The sequence below is a fragment of the Herpailurus yagouaroundi genome, unplaced genomic scaffold, assembly GCF_014898765.1.
Source record: "Herpailurus yagouaroundi ecotype Mexico unplaced genomic scaffold, PumYag 140, whole genome shotgun sequence".
In the NCBI taxonomy this organism is placed as follows: domain Eukaryota; kingdom Metazoa; phylum Chordata; class Mammalia; order Carnivora; family Felidae; genus Herpailurus; species Herpailurus yagouaroundi.
Genome location: NW_024412395.1, coordinates 82,163,534 through 82,180,565, shown reverse-complemented (window position 1 = coordinate 82,180,565; position 17,032 = coordinate 82,163,534). Strand labels below are relative to the sequence as shown.

At 36.8% G+C, this 17,032-nt stretch overlaps 1 protein-coding gene across 50 annotated transcripts in view; it reads right to left on the bottom strand.

Annotated features, from left to right (window-relative positions):
* Window positions 1–17,032, bottom strand: part of ABI2 (abl interactor 2) — a 120,063-nt gene that overhangs the window by 34,802 nt on the left and 68,229 nt on the right. For 11 of the 50 annotated variants that reach the window (XM_040475915.1, XM_040475921.1, XM_040475960.1 and 8 more), the window contains 4 exons: window positions 11,200–11,297; window positions 6,636–6,782; window positions 5,755–5,879; window positions 4,096–4,278 (listed from right to left, as the gene is read on the bottom strand). In XM_040475915.1, coding sequence (XP_040331849.1) covers window positions 4,096–4,278; window positions 5,755–5,879; window positions 6,636–6,782; window positions 11,200–11,297 — 553 coding nt within the window. The remainder of the gene's footprint in view (window positions 1–4,095; window positions 4,279–5,754; window positions 5,880–6,635; window positions 6,783–11,199; window positions 11,298–17,032) is intronic. The other 39 variants (XM_040475965.1, XM_040475963.1, XM_040475934.1 and 36 more) reach the window with 7 other exon arrangements.

Here is a 17,032-nt window from a genome sequence, read left to right as displayed (position 1 = left end):
TGAGCGTCTGACTTTGGATCAGGTCATGATCTCGTGGTTCCTGGGTTTGAGCCCTGCACTGGGCTCTGTGCTGGCAGTTCGCAACCTGGAGATTACTTCAGATTCTGTGTCTCCGTCTCTCTCTGCCCCTCCCTTGCTCACGCTCTCTCTCAAAAATAATAAACAAACATTAAAAAATAAAAAACAAAGGGGAAGAGGAGGAGAAAGTGCAGGGAGGAAGGAAGAGAGAGGGGAGAGGAGAAAAGAAAGAAAAACACTTCTGGCAATTTTTCATCTTATCCATGATTGTAAAAAGGATTTACATGACTAAAACTGGTCTTCAGGAACTCCAAAAATTTATCAAACTTGGTTTCATATGAACTCATATAAAAAATATTTTAAAAGTACTCAAGATCTGCTATATCATTTAATTTTACATACAACAGCATCAAAACCTAAAAATCAATTCTGTTGTATAAAAATCTGAAGTATTCAAGCTTAAACATAATCTACTGTCAGGGGGCACCTGGGTAGCTCAGTTGGTTAAGCCTCCGACTGACTTCAGCTCAGGTCATGATCTCACAGTTCATGAGTTCAAGCCCTGCATCAGGCTCTGTGCTGACAGCTCAGAGCCTGGAGCTTGCTTGGCATTCTGGGTCTCCCTCTCTCTGCCCCTCCCCCCATCTACACTCTGTCCCTCTCTCTCAAAAATTAAAAAAAAATTTTTTTTTAAACATAATCTACTGTCAAGTCTATATAACCACAATAAAAAATGTAAAAACATATATACTAATAAATTATTACTTCAAAGGTATGTTTTGTCATTTGAATCATCAGATACAAATATATTATTGGCATTTTAGTAATTAATCTGTAACAAACTAATACAAACCTATGATCTTCAAGTTAAAAACATCCTGATAATTGACACCATTATGAATTTTATAGATTACATCCAGTCTAAAATCTCATATAAGTCATCAATAATTCAAAAACACTACTAAAAGACAATCTATTGATACCATTAATAAAGCATTTATTTTGCCTTGAGTTAAAAAAGGAAACAAAGCTACAGTTTAATTTTACAGACCTAACTATAAAACCTAAAACTAAAAACTTTTAGGAAAAACAGAACAAAATCTTTATGACCTTGCATAAGCTAACAAGTTTGAAAGTATGGCACAATTCATAGAAGAAAAAAATCAATGAACTAGACTCAATCAAAATGAAGAACTCCCCCTTTAAAAGATACCATTACAAGAATGAAAAGTTAGTCATAAATGGAAGAATGTATTTCCAAATCATAAAATTGATAAAGGACTTTTATTCAGAAAAAAAAGAATTCAAGGGGTGCCTGTGTAGCTCAGTTGGTTGAGCATCCAACTCTTGATTTTGGGCACTAGTCATGATCCCAGGGTCATGAGATTGAGTCCTGTGTTAGGCTCTGTGCTGAGCGTGGAGCCTGCTTAAGATTCTCTCTTTCCCTTTGCCCCTCTCCCACTTCTACACACTCACTCTCTCTCAAAACAAAACAAAACAAAACAAATGAAAGAATTCGGTAAGAAAACAAACAACCCTATTCAAAAGGTGTGTGAGGGGAGCAAAACATTTGAACAGACATTTCATCAAAGAAGATAAACAGATGACAAAGAAGCAAATGAAAAGATAGTCTACATCATTAGACATTAGGGAAATGCAAACCAAAACCACACAAGAAACTATTGTACACCTATTACAATGGCTATAGTTTAAAAACAGTTTGGGGGGGGTGGCGCCTGGGTGACTCAGTCAGTTCAGCATCTGACTTCGGCTCAGGTCATGGTCTCACGATTTGTGGGTTCGAGCCCCACATCCAGCTCTGTGCTGACAGCAGAGCCTGGAACCTGCTTCAGATTCTGTGTCTCCCTCTCTCTCTGCCGCTCCCCACTTGCACTCTCTCTCTCCCAGAAATAAACAAACATTAAAAAAAAATTTTTTTAAAGACAAACTGACAATAGCAAATGCTAACAAGTATGCAGAGCAACTGGAAGGCTAACACACTGCTGGTCGAAGTATAAAATGATTTAGCCACTTTGGAAAACAATCTGACAGTTTCTTATGAAGTTAAACATTCACTTACTATACAACCCGACAATCCTAATCCCTAGGTGTTTACCCAAATGAACTGAAAACTGACACACACACAAGTCTGTGTGTGTGTACCTACAGCAATTTATTCATAATAACCCCAAAATGGAAATAATCCAAGGGATAAACAAACTATGGTACCTCCGAAGGATACAACGCTACTCAGTAATAAAATAATGAAACTTGAAGCAACATGGATAAATCTCAAATGCACTGGTGCCAAAAAAACGGACCCAAAAGGGTACATACCATATATTCCCATTTACATGACAAGCTAACAAAGTCAAAACTTTAGAGGGAAAAAAGAACGAAAAAAACACAGATCAAAGGGTTACCAGGGGCTAGGAGTGAAAGGGAAGGACTGATCACAAAGGGAGCATGAAGGAAATTCGAGGATGACAGTATTATTCCACATCTTGACTGAAGTTGTGGTGACATTACTGTGTACATCTGTCACAGAAATACATGCTAAAAAGGGTGAATTTTACTGTATGTAAATTATACCTTAATAAGAAGAAAAGAAAAAAGTACTTGGTGATTCAAAAACTGTATTAAAAAGATCATATGGGTATGTTATTAAGGCATTTACCTTGATTTTTGTTAAGAAAAACTAATTATTCAGTCATGTAACAAATGTTTATTCAGGGTAAACTCTGAACCAGTACCTGCTATTAAATTATGATTTTATTACTAAAATATTCGCTCTTGGGTGGGAGCGATTTGTTCTTTCTGGGCCTACAACCAACTTCAAGATGTATTTTTTAATGCATTGATGTTGGAGTATAGTAAGATTCCTAGATTTAACTAGACAGTCTTGCCTAACAGAGGTGTGTATAGATCAAAGTACAGTCCATGTTTACATTCGTACACTATGGAAGCTTTTCTTACAAAGTGCTATTATAGAAGTTATCCCATAAAACGCCATCCAAAATCCATTTTAGCTAAGTGTCCTTTAACACAACCATCTAGTTATAGCAGGAGAGCTAAATATATATATTCTATGAAGTATTTAGCAAGCTAAGGTGATACATGTCCAAACACATACATTTTTATAATAAAGAATTTATTTTTTTTTTAAATTTTTTTTTCAACGTTTATTTATTTTTGGGACAGAGAGAGACAGAGCATGAACGGGGGAGGGGCAGAGAGAGAGGGAGACACAGAATCGGAAACAGGCTCCAGGCTCCGAGCCATCAGCCCAGAGCCCGACGCGGGGCTCGAACTCACGGACCGTGAGATCGTGACCTGGCTGAAGTCGGACGCTTAACCGACTGCGCCACCCAGGCGCCCCAAGAATTTATTTACTAACCAGCATCACTATTAACTTTGCAAATATATTTTGTAGAAAGTGAACCTTTTCCCCTTCCCCATCAAAACAGATTTAAGTTGCAGTTTTAAAACACTAAAACACCAGCCAACTTTAAGTAACACTTAAGTAAGCCTGAATTTCTTAAAAAGTCCATTGTCTACTATGTGTTTACAGTGCTACTTTAAAAGACTTACAGAGACATTCAATATGTTAAATATTACCTATAAAATATATCTTAGAACTATTTTCACAGACTTTTCTATTTGTTAAAGACGTAATCTGTAACAGTAATTCTAATGATAACTTCTCGAAACTGTACAGAAGAGGGCTCCATACTAAATTCACAAATCTCTAGTAAGTGAAATTCAAGCAATAAAAAAATGTATATTTGTGTTACTCTACTGGAAAAATGTATGTCAACTTTACCCTGATTTCCTCAGTAAATTTTACTCTTGTGGTCACATGCCATCTTCTAGTTAGTCCATTACTCTTCAGATTTTATACACACACACACACACACACACACACACACACACACACAGAGAGAGAGAGAGAGAGAGAGAGAGAGAGAGAGAGAGAGAGAGAAATAGAGCACAAACAAACAGAAGTCATAAAGCCAGAGTTCCATGTAAAAGAGCCAGATGACTGGATGTGCCTGCCAAGGAACAAGCCATACTCACCTGTAGGGGGAGTGGAAGAAACAACAGGGGGAGTTGGAGAAGTGAAGCCATCAGCAAGGGTCTGGGCACCCCCAGCAGCAGCGTCTGGGGCAGTGGAGGAAGGGACAGTAGCAGGAACAAGAGGGGCAGGGGCAGATGCAGAAGTAGCAGGAAGGGGAGGAGTACCAGCAGAGCCAGCAGGGGCTGAGGGGAAAGAGGAGTAAGAGGCAGCATTAATGAGGCAGACCCATTAGGCAGGATTAGAAAAGGCATTAGAGAACCTAATGTTAGATATCCAGTGCTTAACACTAACCAAAGAATACAGAGAGTGTTAAAAAAAAAAAAAAAAGAAAAGAAAAAAATTAAGCTTATACTAAAGGATTATTAGCAAATAATTCAAAATGTTCAGGGTAATGTACAGATTTTTTAACTCATTAGAAACAAGCATTCCATTTTACCTAAAAGCCACTACTCTGGAAGAAAAGTGCTCCCTTTATATTGTAATTTTTAGCATAATATTTTGTAAACAGCATACAAATCTAAACAGAATACACTAGAAAAATAGTATTCCATTTTGAAATACACAAATCAGAAAATAAACATATATTTCAGATATAAACACCCTATTAGGTAAAAAAAAAAAAACAAAAAAAAAAGAATTTAGAAAACACAAATCTTTTTTTATGATTTTTAAAAAGGTATTATCTATTTGCTATTATAAGTAAACTAAATACAAAATATTCGGGGCGCCTGGGTGGCTCAGTCGGTTAGGTGCCCGACTTCGGCTCAGGTCATGAGCTCACGGTCCGTGAGTTCGAGCTCCGCATCGGGCTCTGTGCTGACAGCTCAGAGCCTGGAGCTTGCTTCCGATTCTGCGTCTCCCTCTCTCTCTGACCCTCCCCCGTTCATGCTCTATCTCTCTCTGTCTCAAAAATAAATAAACATTAAAAAAAATTTTTTTTTTAAATATTCTATCCTTATGTCTTCTGTGTCATACTTTTAAAATAAAGTTTAACTTTGGTGTCTTCACATTAAACAAGCATATTTTTCTGTTTCAGAAAAAAAAAAGGTAGTATTTCAGACAGTATTAAATTCCATAAGTCCACTAAACTTAAGTGCCAAAACTACTTTAAAATCTGCCACTGAATGTGATTCTCACACTAAGTACCCACTGTGTCCAAAGGCATGCAATGTCATAACACTGGCTGGAATATAACTCATACCCAGGTGGTACGTGAAACCTCAAAGCACCAACTGAGCCACAGCACCAAAGGCATGACAGAGAAGTATGTGAACATGAACTCAGAAATCACTTGGTCAAAAATAACAAGAGCAGAGGGATAAGTGGATGGCTCAGCCGGTTAAGTGTCCAACTCCTGATTTCAGCTTAGGTCATGATCTCACTATTCATGAGATCTGCACTGAGCACAGAGCCTGCTTGGGATTCTCTCTCTCCTTATCTCTCTTTGCCCCTCCCCTGCTCGCTTGTGCACATGTACACATGCTTTCTCTCTCTCCCTCAAAATAAACATATAAAAAATGCATAAAGATTTCCCAACATTATTAGAGTCCTAAAGAAAACAAAATCCTGATTATGAAAAAAGCCCACTATAGTTAAATCATACATTGAATTCAAATTGAAAAAAGACAAGTAAAGATGAAGTACCATTTGTGTTTTACCTGGAAAGACACTGGGAGGAGAGGGAGTCGGGACAGCAATAGGAACCCCCACGCTCCCACTGCCACTGTTCTCCCGACTGCTGCTCCGACTACTCGGGTGGCTCCCTCCACTACTCCCGCTGCTGCTGAAGAAGTAAGAGCCACCAAAGCATGAGTATTTATATATAGGAAGATACTGCCAGCATTTCCCAAAATTTGCTGAAATGAACATATAGCTAAATAAAGATCATTCAAAAATCTTCCACTTCAAGTATTAATTTCTTAAAACAGGAAAAATACTAAGTTCAAGAAACTTGCTTTGACCAACTTTTAATAAGCATCTATTAAAGAAATTGAAAAAGAAGGAAAAATATATAAGTGGTAAGTGATAGGGTTCAACATATAAAAATACTATTACTTTCCTTTATTGTCTGAAGAAACTTGTTTTATAATAAAAACAGTTTCCCTAAACAGGTTATTTGATTAATAATTAAAAACTAATTTTATTTGTAATAATATCCTGATATACCATTCCATATTAATGTTTATTGCATATAGTTTTTCATCTGTAAAGTTCCACCAAAAAACAACTTGCAATTTCCCACATCTGATCCATAACTTTTTTTCCCATATCTGGTCCACAACTTTTTCCAGGTCAACTAAACTATTAATTTTGTAGAGAAGTCTGTATTTTAAGATGTCTGTTTTTTCTGTTTTTCAACTTCCTGACCTCAAAGCTTCATCAGAACATGAGAAGAGAGAAGTAGAATCAGATGAGGTTTGGGGGAGTAGAGTGAGGAAAAGAACTTAGTGCTTGGAAAATGAGAGAGATTTAACTGAAGTAATCTGAACAAATTATGGTACTATGACCATCACATTTTGCACTGAGGTAGAGAAAATACCTGTAAGTTCGATTTCTTTGATTCACAGAAGCTGTCCTCACAGGGCTCTGCTGCGAGGGAGCCATATTACGGGTTGGGCTAGGTACGTAATCATTTGGTACCACTGGAGGACGCACTGGCTCCAGTGTGCGATAGGGGGAGTGCCGCCTACAAAAAGAAGAGCGTATGTATTGTGTGATTAGCAAGTTTCGGCACAATAAATTCAAAGAGTTGCCAGTAGTGAAATACAATTTGTATTCAGAGACAGGAAAATGTTTTCACATAACCCAGCTACCAATTTCAGTCTTTCCTTAAGTATCACTTCTTTGTCATTAGGGTTTCAATGAGTATTGCTATTGTTTAGTCTCCAACCTCATTTCCCTGTACTAATGCAATTTTGTTCATTCATTCTCAGAGAGCACAAAGATTCTCCCACCAAGTAAGCCAGTGTTTCCCAGACTTTTTTTTTTAATGAGTTCGAACTATTTTAGTACCATGCCAAAGTTTCCCAACTGTACTGCATGAATGCACTAATTATCTTCCTCACCCCTCTCTCCCTAACCAAAGATATTCAAAGATAGGGTAAATAAATCTATAATTTGGCTCCACAACCCCCCACAGTGATCATCAATAGCAACTCTAACAAGTCATTTCCCTTTCTATATAGTAAATACATAGAACTTGCACTACACATCCACACAAAGAAATACACAAGTTAATCTCCTCTCCTTCCATTCTCCCCTCACTTCCTTTCTCACCTCACTCAACTTTTACTTTGATCTCTTTTACCTCTTACCTTCCTCAGTGTTCAACATTTAAAAGGGAGAGAAAAAAACAAAAAAGACCACCTAAGTCTTTCTACTTATTTTGCTTTGGACTGTAAAGTACAAAACAGACTGGATTTTATTAATATATTTCCTTCTTCTCAAAATCTCCTTTAAAAGGAAGAGAATGAGAAAAGTAAGAGGAGGAGCCCCTGGGTGGCTCAACTGGCTAAGCATCTGACTTCAGCTCAGGTCATGATCTCACGGCTTATGAGTTAGAGCCTCGCACTGGGTTCTCTGCTGTCAGCACGGAGGCTGCTTCAGTTTGGGTCCTGTCTCCCTCTCTCTCTGCCCCTCCCCAGCTCGTGCTTTCTGTCTCAGAAATAAATAAAAACATCAAAAATAAATTTAAAAAAAGAGGAAATATGACAGGAAATAGGATGCACAATGGCATATTAATGATTATTCAATTAGTTCTCATCTCTAAGTTTCTAAATTCTTTATGACAATGATAAATACTCAACTGACATGAAAGTGACATTCTGCAGATACAATTCTGGTTTCTAAAGAATAAAAATTGGGATCTCAAGATGTGAAAATTAAAAAGCTATCTTTTCCTGAAATGATGTTACTCCCTTACAAATTTCTCAATAATTCACTCCTCCCAGAGTCCCAAGGTTCCTTTAAATACAGTTTTCCTGGGCTACTCAATAGCCCAGATAGATTTTCAGTGAGATCACTTTGTAGTGACCCTGTCCACTCTACTACCCTCAAAATCTTGCATAAACACATATGTACATTAATAATTAAAAATAAGCAGTAGTGCCTGGGTGGCTCAGTCGGTTGAGCATCTGACTCTTGATTTCAGCTCAGGTCATGATCCCAGGGTGGTAGGATGGAGCCCCACATCAGGCTCTGCACTGAGTGTGGAGGCTGGAGATTCTCTCTCCCTCCCTCCCTCTCTCGCTCTCTCTCTCTCTCTCTCTCTCTCTCTGCCCCTCTCCCCCACCTGCTCTCTTCTCTCTCTAAAAAATAAAAAAATAAGTAAAAATAAGTAAAGGGCACTAGATGATATAGTACATCCAAGGAAGGAAAAGGAATATCAGGAACGTGGATTTAAAATACTACAAAGTAGGGTGCCTATGTGGCTCAGTAGGTTAAGCGTCGGACTTCCACTCAGGTCATCGTCTCATGGTTTGTGAGTTCGAGCCCCGCATCATGCTCTACATTGACAGCTCAGAGCCTGCTTCGGATTCTGGGTGTCTCTCTCTCTCTCTCTCTCTCTCTTTCTGCCCTGCCCCCACTCTTTCTCTCTCTCAAAAATAAACATTTGAAAAAATAAATAAAATGCGAAAAAGTTTAGGGGTGCCTGGGTGGCTCAGTCAATTGAGCATCAGACTCTTGATTTTGGTTCAGATCATGATCCCAGCATTGTGGGATTGAGCCCTGGGTCGGGCTCTGTGCTGAGGTGATGCCTGCTGAGGATCCCTCTCTCCCCCTGCCTCTTTCCCCCATTCGTGCTCTCTCTCTCTAAAATTAAAAAAAAAAAAAAAATACTAAAAAGGTTAGGCATCTGAAATTATAATGTAAATATAAAAAAAATAAGATACGGATTCATTTCCAAACATCTCATTTCCAGACAATAAAAATGTTCCGTTTCATGCAGACAAAAACCCTTGCTGACTGAGAACAATACAGTGAAGGCAATGATAAATACAAAGTAAAAAATAAGGGCCAAAGGAACAAAATACGATGGCTAGACAAAGATTATGCAAAAACGCCACACTGTAACCATCAACTGGTTTGTAGTGCTCAGCAACTCTGGTCTCCAAAGATCCTGCAGAGCCCTTGCTAATACACAAGGGAAACAAATACTGGTATATGAATACATCTTCAAAATTTGAGAGCAACAGAAAGTTTTCTTTTACTAAGAGGACAGTGGGTTACCTTGCTAACAATCTTGACTTAAAACCTAACAAAATCTGTTAGGTACTACATATAATAGAAATATAGACATTCCACAGGAAAACAAATACTTCCTCTTGATCTCTCTACTCTTACATCTGCGCCACTACAGCCTACCATGTCATCAACCTACTACACTGAATGGGAATGCTAGCTGGTGTAGCCACTCTGGAAAACAGTATGGAGGTTCCTCAAAAAACTAAAAACAGAACTACCCTACGACCCAGAAATTGCACCACTAGGCATTTATCCAAGGGATACAGGTGTGCTGTTTTGAAGGGACACATGCACCCCCCATGTTTATAGCAGCACTATCAACAATAGCCAAAGTATGGAAAGAATGGATGAATGGATAAAGAAGATGTGGTATATATATACAATGGAGTATGACTCGGCTATCAAAAAGAATGAAATCTTGACATTTGCAACTATGTGGACGGAACTAGAAGGTATTATGCTAAGTGAAATTAGTCAGAAAAAGACAAAAATCATATGACTTCACTCATATGAGGACTTTAAGAGACAAAACAGATGAACATAAGGAAAGGGAAACAAAAATAATATAAAAACAGGGAGGGGAACAAAACAGAAGAGACTCATAAACATGAGAACTGAGGGTTACTGGAAGGGTTCTGGGAGGGAGGATGGGCTAAATGGGTAAGGGCACTAAGGAATCTACTCCTGAAATCATTGTTGCACTATATGCTAACTAATTTGGATGTAAATTTTAAAAAATAGAAAAATTAAATAAATAGATAGATAAATAAATAAAAACATACTACACTGAAGTTTAAATCTTATTTGATCTACTAGATGCTTTCCTCTCTAATCTAAGCAGAATTTGTTTTGCTGATCCCAAATAAAAGCATCCTATTCCTGGCCGGAATTAATTTTTATCCTTTTATTTCCCATTGTCCTAACTATAATTCCTCTACCAACATTATCTTCTTTTATATTCTAATTCATCTTGTCCTGTCCTAATTAGTTTTTTTGTCATTTTCTTTTTTCCCTTTTCTTTTCTCTCTTTTCAGTTTTTTTGGTTATGGTTTTTTTTGTTTGGTTGGTTTTTTTGTTGTTTTTTTTTTTTTTGGTGAGGGGGCCAAAAACAAGATTGTCAATTTAAAAAATTTTAAGCATGTATCATCAAGCCAATGGGTATCAAAGCATTTTGTCTTTGTCTTACACATTTTTTGAAAAATCCAATTTGTGGTACAATGACTCTGAAAAGTTGATAGAGAACAAATATAACCCCCTTTTACAGATGAAAAAACTGAATTGCTAAGAGGTTGACTATGCAAAACCACAGAGCAGGAGCACAGCTGGACTACCATTTTAGTCATCTGGTTTTTGGGATATATTATGTCCACCTGATCACAAATCTCCATGATAAACCAAATGTTTATATTATGATGCTACAGAAGAAAAATGTTAAGCTTTTACATTAAATGGCCATTTCTGCCAAAAGTCAAATCCAGAGCTCACTTCTGTGAGATAGAATTAAAGCTCAGTATTCTCATAACCACACAAGACATACAGAATTTTGTAATTTACAGTGTTCTCCAGAAGAATAGTCTAAAATAAGCACAATCAGAATACTCTAAAACATTTCTGAAATTAGAGTACAATTTATAATAAACCATGAACTTGGGCTAGGATTTTACCTCAAATTTAAAATTCAACAGAAAAATAACTTTCAAACAAAATCTTTTTAAAATTATAAAGATGTTTCCCAGAAAAAAGGATAACCTTGGGAAGAAAATGTTCTTGTTTCAAATATTAAAAAATAGTTTAAACATATGTAGTGTTTAGTTTTCAACAACACTACATGAAGTGGTTTTCAATTATTACATACTTACCCAAGTGTCCCTTTCCCTGACATAGGGGGACTGGGGGGTTTCTGAGTTGGAGGTGTTGTACGCGGCAGCCCACCCATCTTCATATTCTGGGTACTCACCTAAAAAAATTTGGAGGAAAAATCAACTCGTATGCAGTGAAACAAAATGTCACTTTTGGGAAATAATGTTATGCTATTTAACAAAGGAGGGGAAGGTTTAAATAGGAAAAAAAAAATTAGAGGCCATGCATTTCATATGCAATTTCTACTCTACTATTATTCTACAGTTGTACTCAAAGGACTCTTCCTAACATGAGATTTTCAAATGATTGTAAACTTGTATGCAAAGACTGTATTTGCCATTAGGCCATCACACCAACAGATCACTGGTTAGACTATTTGATACTATATTTAATTGAAATTAAATAGGATAACCATAAGAACTTTAGTTTTAACAAAGAAAAACTTGGTCAAAAACAATAATGCCTTTAAACAATTCCTTGTTTTTTAGATAGCAAGTATATCATAAAAAATACATGTTTCCCAATAAAATATGCAGTATAGTTTTGATCCATTGTAACTAGAGAATACAAAGTCAAATTGTATGATATACCAAAAATTTTTCAGTTTTTAAAATAGTGGATCAGCCTTACAATTCAGATTTCTTTAACATTCTTTTATGAAGGAATCACCTACCTGAAAGCTGCCAGAAGTTAAGTCATGTTCCTAAACATCTGAACTAGAAAGTTAGGGCTGAGATATCCCATTCAATTATGAGCAATACAGAGGCCAAAGGCAATGTACTAGTTCCAATGGGAATTAGACCCACTCAGGCCGAAAATGAAGATTATGGGAAAGATGTAACATCGTCCTAAATCAGAGCTGGGCCATCACTCCTCACTATTCCATCTCTCTCTAATTGAAAATATGAGAGAAAGAGAGTAGCATAATCTGGAAACAAATGATGCCACCAAAGAAGTATATCAGCATTCATATAGAAAGCCCTAGAAATCTGGATATCTTAAAGAGGTGAGAGAAGTCATTCACAAATATAGTTCAAATGCAATCTCAAATTGTCTGAGATTACTAATGGGTTAGAGTAAATATGTTCAACATATAGGTTCATACCTGACCCTATTTTAAGCCCCAATATTGTGGATTACCAAACACTTCAAAAAAAGATATTAACTTTTCTAATAAGATTATGTCTGGAGTATTCAATTTTATTTATAAAATGAAACTGCAAGACATTACACCACTGAAATCAGAATGTATTTATAACTATAATTTCAAAATATAAATTTTAAGAAAAGAAATCATAACCAAATATAGAGTACTGAGGCTGCCAAAATTACTCTGGCTTAAATGAAATTTTTAAAAATCCTGAAATACTACTTGTTACCTGAATAGGCAAGAAATAATATATCATGAAACAAACTCTGCAAATGAATAAGCCCAGTGAACAAGTTGTGTGTGATGTTAAAACAATCTTTAATGACAAATGATACCTTTGAGATGTCAATATTTTTTCAAGTGAAACGTTTATCTGGAATCCTTTGGTGTTACTTTTAATAAATACAAAACAAACCAGTTATCAAGTAAGACAGATTAACTTATCCTTGTTCCCCCCCTCATTAATAAGCAGAGGGTATACTAATCATATCTTAAAATGAAAATGCCAGAAGTTTTTAAAACATCAATCCACATTTAGGTAAAATTTCAAGAGTAATAGGACAAATAACCAGTAGCTTTTCAAACTGTAAATCTTAATTTATGATATCAGATTTTTTATAGTAATAACCAAAGTCCTTTAAGCTCAACCTTAAACAACATAAAACCCAAAGTTACTTTAAGTGATGAGGGAGAAGTAGGTGAGCCAACACTAAACTACATCAATTTGCTAGAAACGGGAAGGAAAAGGAGCAGCAGTAGAAAAAGTAAAAGAATTTTATTCTATATATGGAATAGCTAAAATACTTGAAAACAGCTTTTCAACTTTGATTCAAGGTTTTGGCATGTAAAGTGTTTTTATTTAAATTGCAGTATCTTCTAGAAGTCTTTTAATCTATAAAAATGTATAAAATAAACAACCTATATATTAAAATCCAGTGGACACTTCCATAAACAAAACTTGATACATTTTATGATCTGTAGAATCATCAAATGATTGTATCTGCTTGGTTAATGGGGTTTGGATAAGTAACTTAAATCATGTAAGAAACCAGAGTCCCTGTAGAACGTCCAAAAAATCTGTAATTTTATACTTTATTGATACTGTACCTTTATATGAAGCTAAAAGAGTTTTTCAATACTTCTTCAAGGTGGTTTTCCTTTGTGAAAAAGGCTAAGTAAAACGATGAATATGCTATGCAGAGTATAAATACTGCCATCTAATTTGAGGAAAAGAGCAAGAATAGGAATAACTGCCAAACAAAACTTAATGTGTCGGGGCGCCTGTGTGGCTCAGTCAGTTAAGCATCTGACCGGCTCAGGTCATGATCTCACGGTTTGTGAGTTCAAGCCCCATGTCAGGCTCTGTGCTAACAGCTCAGAGCCTGGAGCCTGCTTCAGATTCTATGTCTCCTCCTCTCTCTGCCCCTCCCATCCTCATGCTCTGTCTCTCAATAATAAAGAAATGTTAAAAAAAAACAAATAAAAACTTAACATGTTTATCACAGGCAGGATCTGTATTATAATTAAAGAAAGTTTATTTCAAATATAAAATAATTTGATTTAAAAAATTCACTTGATAGCCATCATGGTTCTAAACACTATTTTGAGGGAAGTTTATGGGGAAGACATCACTTCCTCACAAGCAGCAAAACACAGGACTAAATTTTGTGTGTGGAGAAGTGGACAGCCGGGGGGGTGGGAGGGAGAGAAAGAGAGACAGGAGAACGAGAATGCACCATAAACTCAGGACAAAGAAAACAAAGCAGAGCTACACTTACTTCATTACAGCAATTCCACATGAAACTTTAAAACAAACTATAAACATAAGCAGAACTATCATCTGGTTCATAAACATGCAGTTAATGGTCCTGAATCATGAGTGTGCGTGTTCATTATACTTCAAAGTCTTTTTTGGAAATCAGAATGAAGCTTTTAACCATCGAATTATGTGGGCATTTTTCAATTCTATAAAGGGGAAAGTCATCATTGAGAGCTAAGTAAAGCAGGTATTAGGTATAAGGAGGAAATAGTAGGAAACATTCTCCCCCTTTTTTTCCCACCAAAAAGAAATCCTCAAAACAGAAGAATTATTTCATTTAAGTGACAATGCTCAAATACTTTGCCATTGGCCTGTGACTAAGGAATGTAGGTAATACTGGAGGTAGAAAAGTTCTTTTATGTTCAAAGAGTGGTCCTATCTCCCAGGCTTTGGAGATCTCTACAACTAGCACCAAGCATCAAGCTCATTCTTATGGCCTTAATATTTTTTCTACAGTGCTCCTACTCTCCTGCTCTATGTTTTTTTGGTACATTCAATAACTCCTTGAACCTTGATATATCAAAATACAATGTTTATTACAAATCTCAGTGCTTTTTCAGAACCCTGTGAACTTCAGTATTTTTTATAAAGCTGGCTGGCCAGATATCTCTAGTTCACAAAGGACACTTCTGCTATGAAGAAATCTCCCACTGACAGATGACCTGCTGTGACAGAATAGTACCAGACACATTCTAAAATGGTTATCTGTGGTATATTCCTCATTTATCAACCACTTTTCATCTACCAGACTAGTAGGCAATGGAATATGAAAAAATTTTCTTTTTTAATTTTTAACATTTATTTGTTATTAAGAGATAAAGAGCATGAGCATGGGAGGGGCAGAGAGAGGGGGAGACACAGAATCCGAAGCAGGCTCCAGGCTCCGAGCTGTCAGCACAGAGCCCAACGCAGGGCTCGAACCCACAAACCACAAGATCATGGCCTGAGCCGAAGTCGGATGCTTAACTGACTGAGCCACCCAGGCACGCCAAGGAATATGAAAATTAAGGGAGACATGGCAGGGGGTCAGAATGAGACACAAAGGCCTATAAAATGATTTCTCTGCTTTTAAGGAACTTAGAATATTTTAGAATAAGACTATGTTTTAAACAAAAAGGAATGTCTACAAATTATATAGAAATCTCCAAAAAAAAGAAATATCAGTATTAATAAACATTTTTAAAAAGCAGGATTTAAATATACAAGGAGGAGTAGTATGTATAGTTCAAGGTAAATTACACTTTTATATGGCCTCAGGTACATACTAAAACACTTCCAATATGGCATTCCACCATTTAGTTTTTTATGCCTTTTGTTGTACAAATATCACGACATTGTTTTCAAAAGTCTTATGAACTAAACTCTACAACTTGTTCTCCCCACTCAACTAAAGAAAAAAACCTAAATTAACCACTATCAGAACACGCTGTACAAAATGTTAAAAATTCAACTTTTAGTACAGAGGATTCTTCTGAGTCAAATCCCATGTGTTTGGTCCCAAAGTGTTATCTTTGTTTAGAGTCTGAAAAGCATCAAAAGTCTAACAGCAACAAGAGCAAAGACAGAACTCATGAACAGCTGAGGAAATCAAAGTAGCAGATAATCCTACCAACAAACATCAGGAGACTTCTAGGGCACTTGATATAACCCACAGGTCTCCAAGCTCAGCTGGAAAACCACTTAACTGGTTTATTATCTGCAGTCCTTTCCAACTTTAACATTTTTAAATTCTATTTTCTACCTTAATGTATTATATTATTCCATTCATCACCCTTTGAAAACCAATCATTTTTATACCAGCACTAAAAGAGAAATAATTTATTATATGCTGAATACTTTTTTCACTCTACTTTGTTTTGGTTCACCAAAAATTATTAACAATGTGCTTAAAAAAAAGAGGGGAGGGGGACAGGAAGGAAGAAAAGACAGAACGTTGGTGCCTTGTAGCTTCTAGGATGAATGCAGGTACTCTTCTCGCTCAGTAAACTGCACCCAGATATAACAGCAACACCTATATAGAGCCACAGTACCCAAAGAGTGAAGGTTTTTTGGTACAAAGAGCAAAGATGTTAAGGAATCTTATCCAAGTGTGATATTTCCTTGCTTTCTAGGAGCTTCTCTCATTTCCCACTCATTTTGGTCTATCTCTCACATGAACAGATCCTGAACACAGGAAGGTCAAGAAGGAATCTGGAGGAAATGAGCATGGGATAGCAGCTTAGGCAAGCTGGTCTAAACTTACGAGGAAAAGAATTAGTCCACTTCTGTGTTTCATTCAGGTAATCTTTCTGTTCTCTTCAATCACTTTATTTATTTTTTTTTTTAATTTTTTTTCAACGTTTTTTATTTATTTTTGGGACAGAGAGAGGCAGAGCATGAACGGGGGAGGGGCAGAGAGAGAGGGAGACACAGAATCGGAAACAGGCTCCAGGCTCTGAGCCATCAGCCCAGAGCCTGACGCGGGGCTCGAACTCACGGACCACGAGATCGTGACCTGGCTGAAGTCGGACGCTTAACCGACTGCGCCACCCAGGCGCCCCTCTTCAATCACTTTAAAACATCAACAGCCAAAATCTGCATATAGTATTTACAGGAAAAGAGCCAAGCAACTACACACTGCTTTGGGTGTAGTTCTTTGTTATGCAAAAGCAATCTCCTCACAATTCCACATGCCTTCACTCAGCAAGACTGAGGGCTTGGAGCCAACATCATCTATTCAATAACACAAGAAGTACTATTTGCCTCAACTCCTCTAGTCACATCTCTCTATCAGATCTGTTGAAATGTCAGTGGCCGTGGTTAATAGTTAATGATTCAGATCTCAGTTATCTTCCTGTCATCACTTTCTATACTGAAGACATGG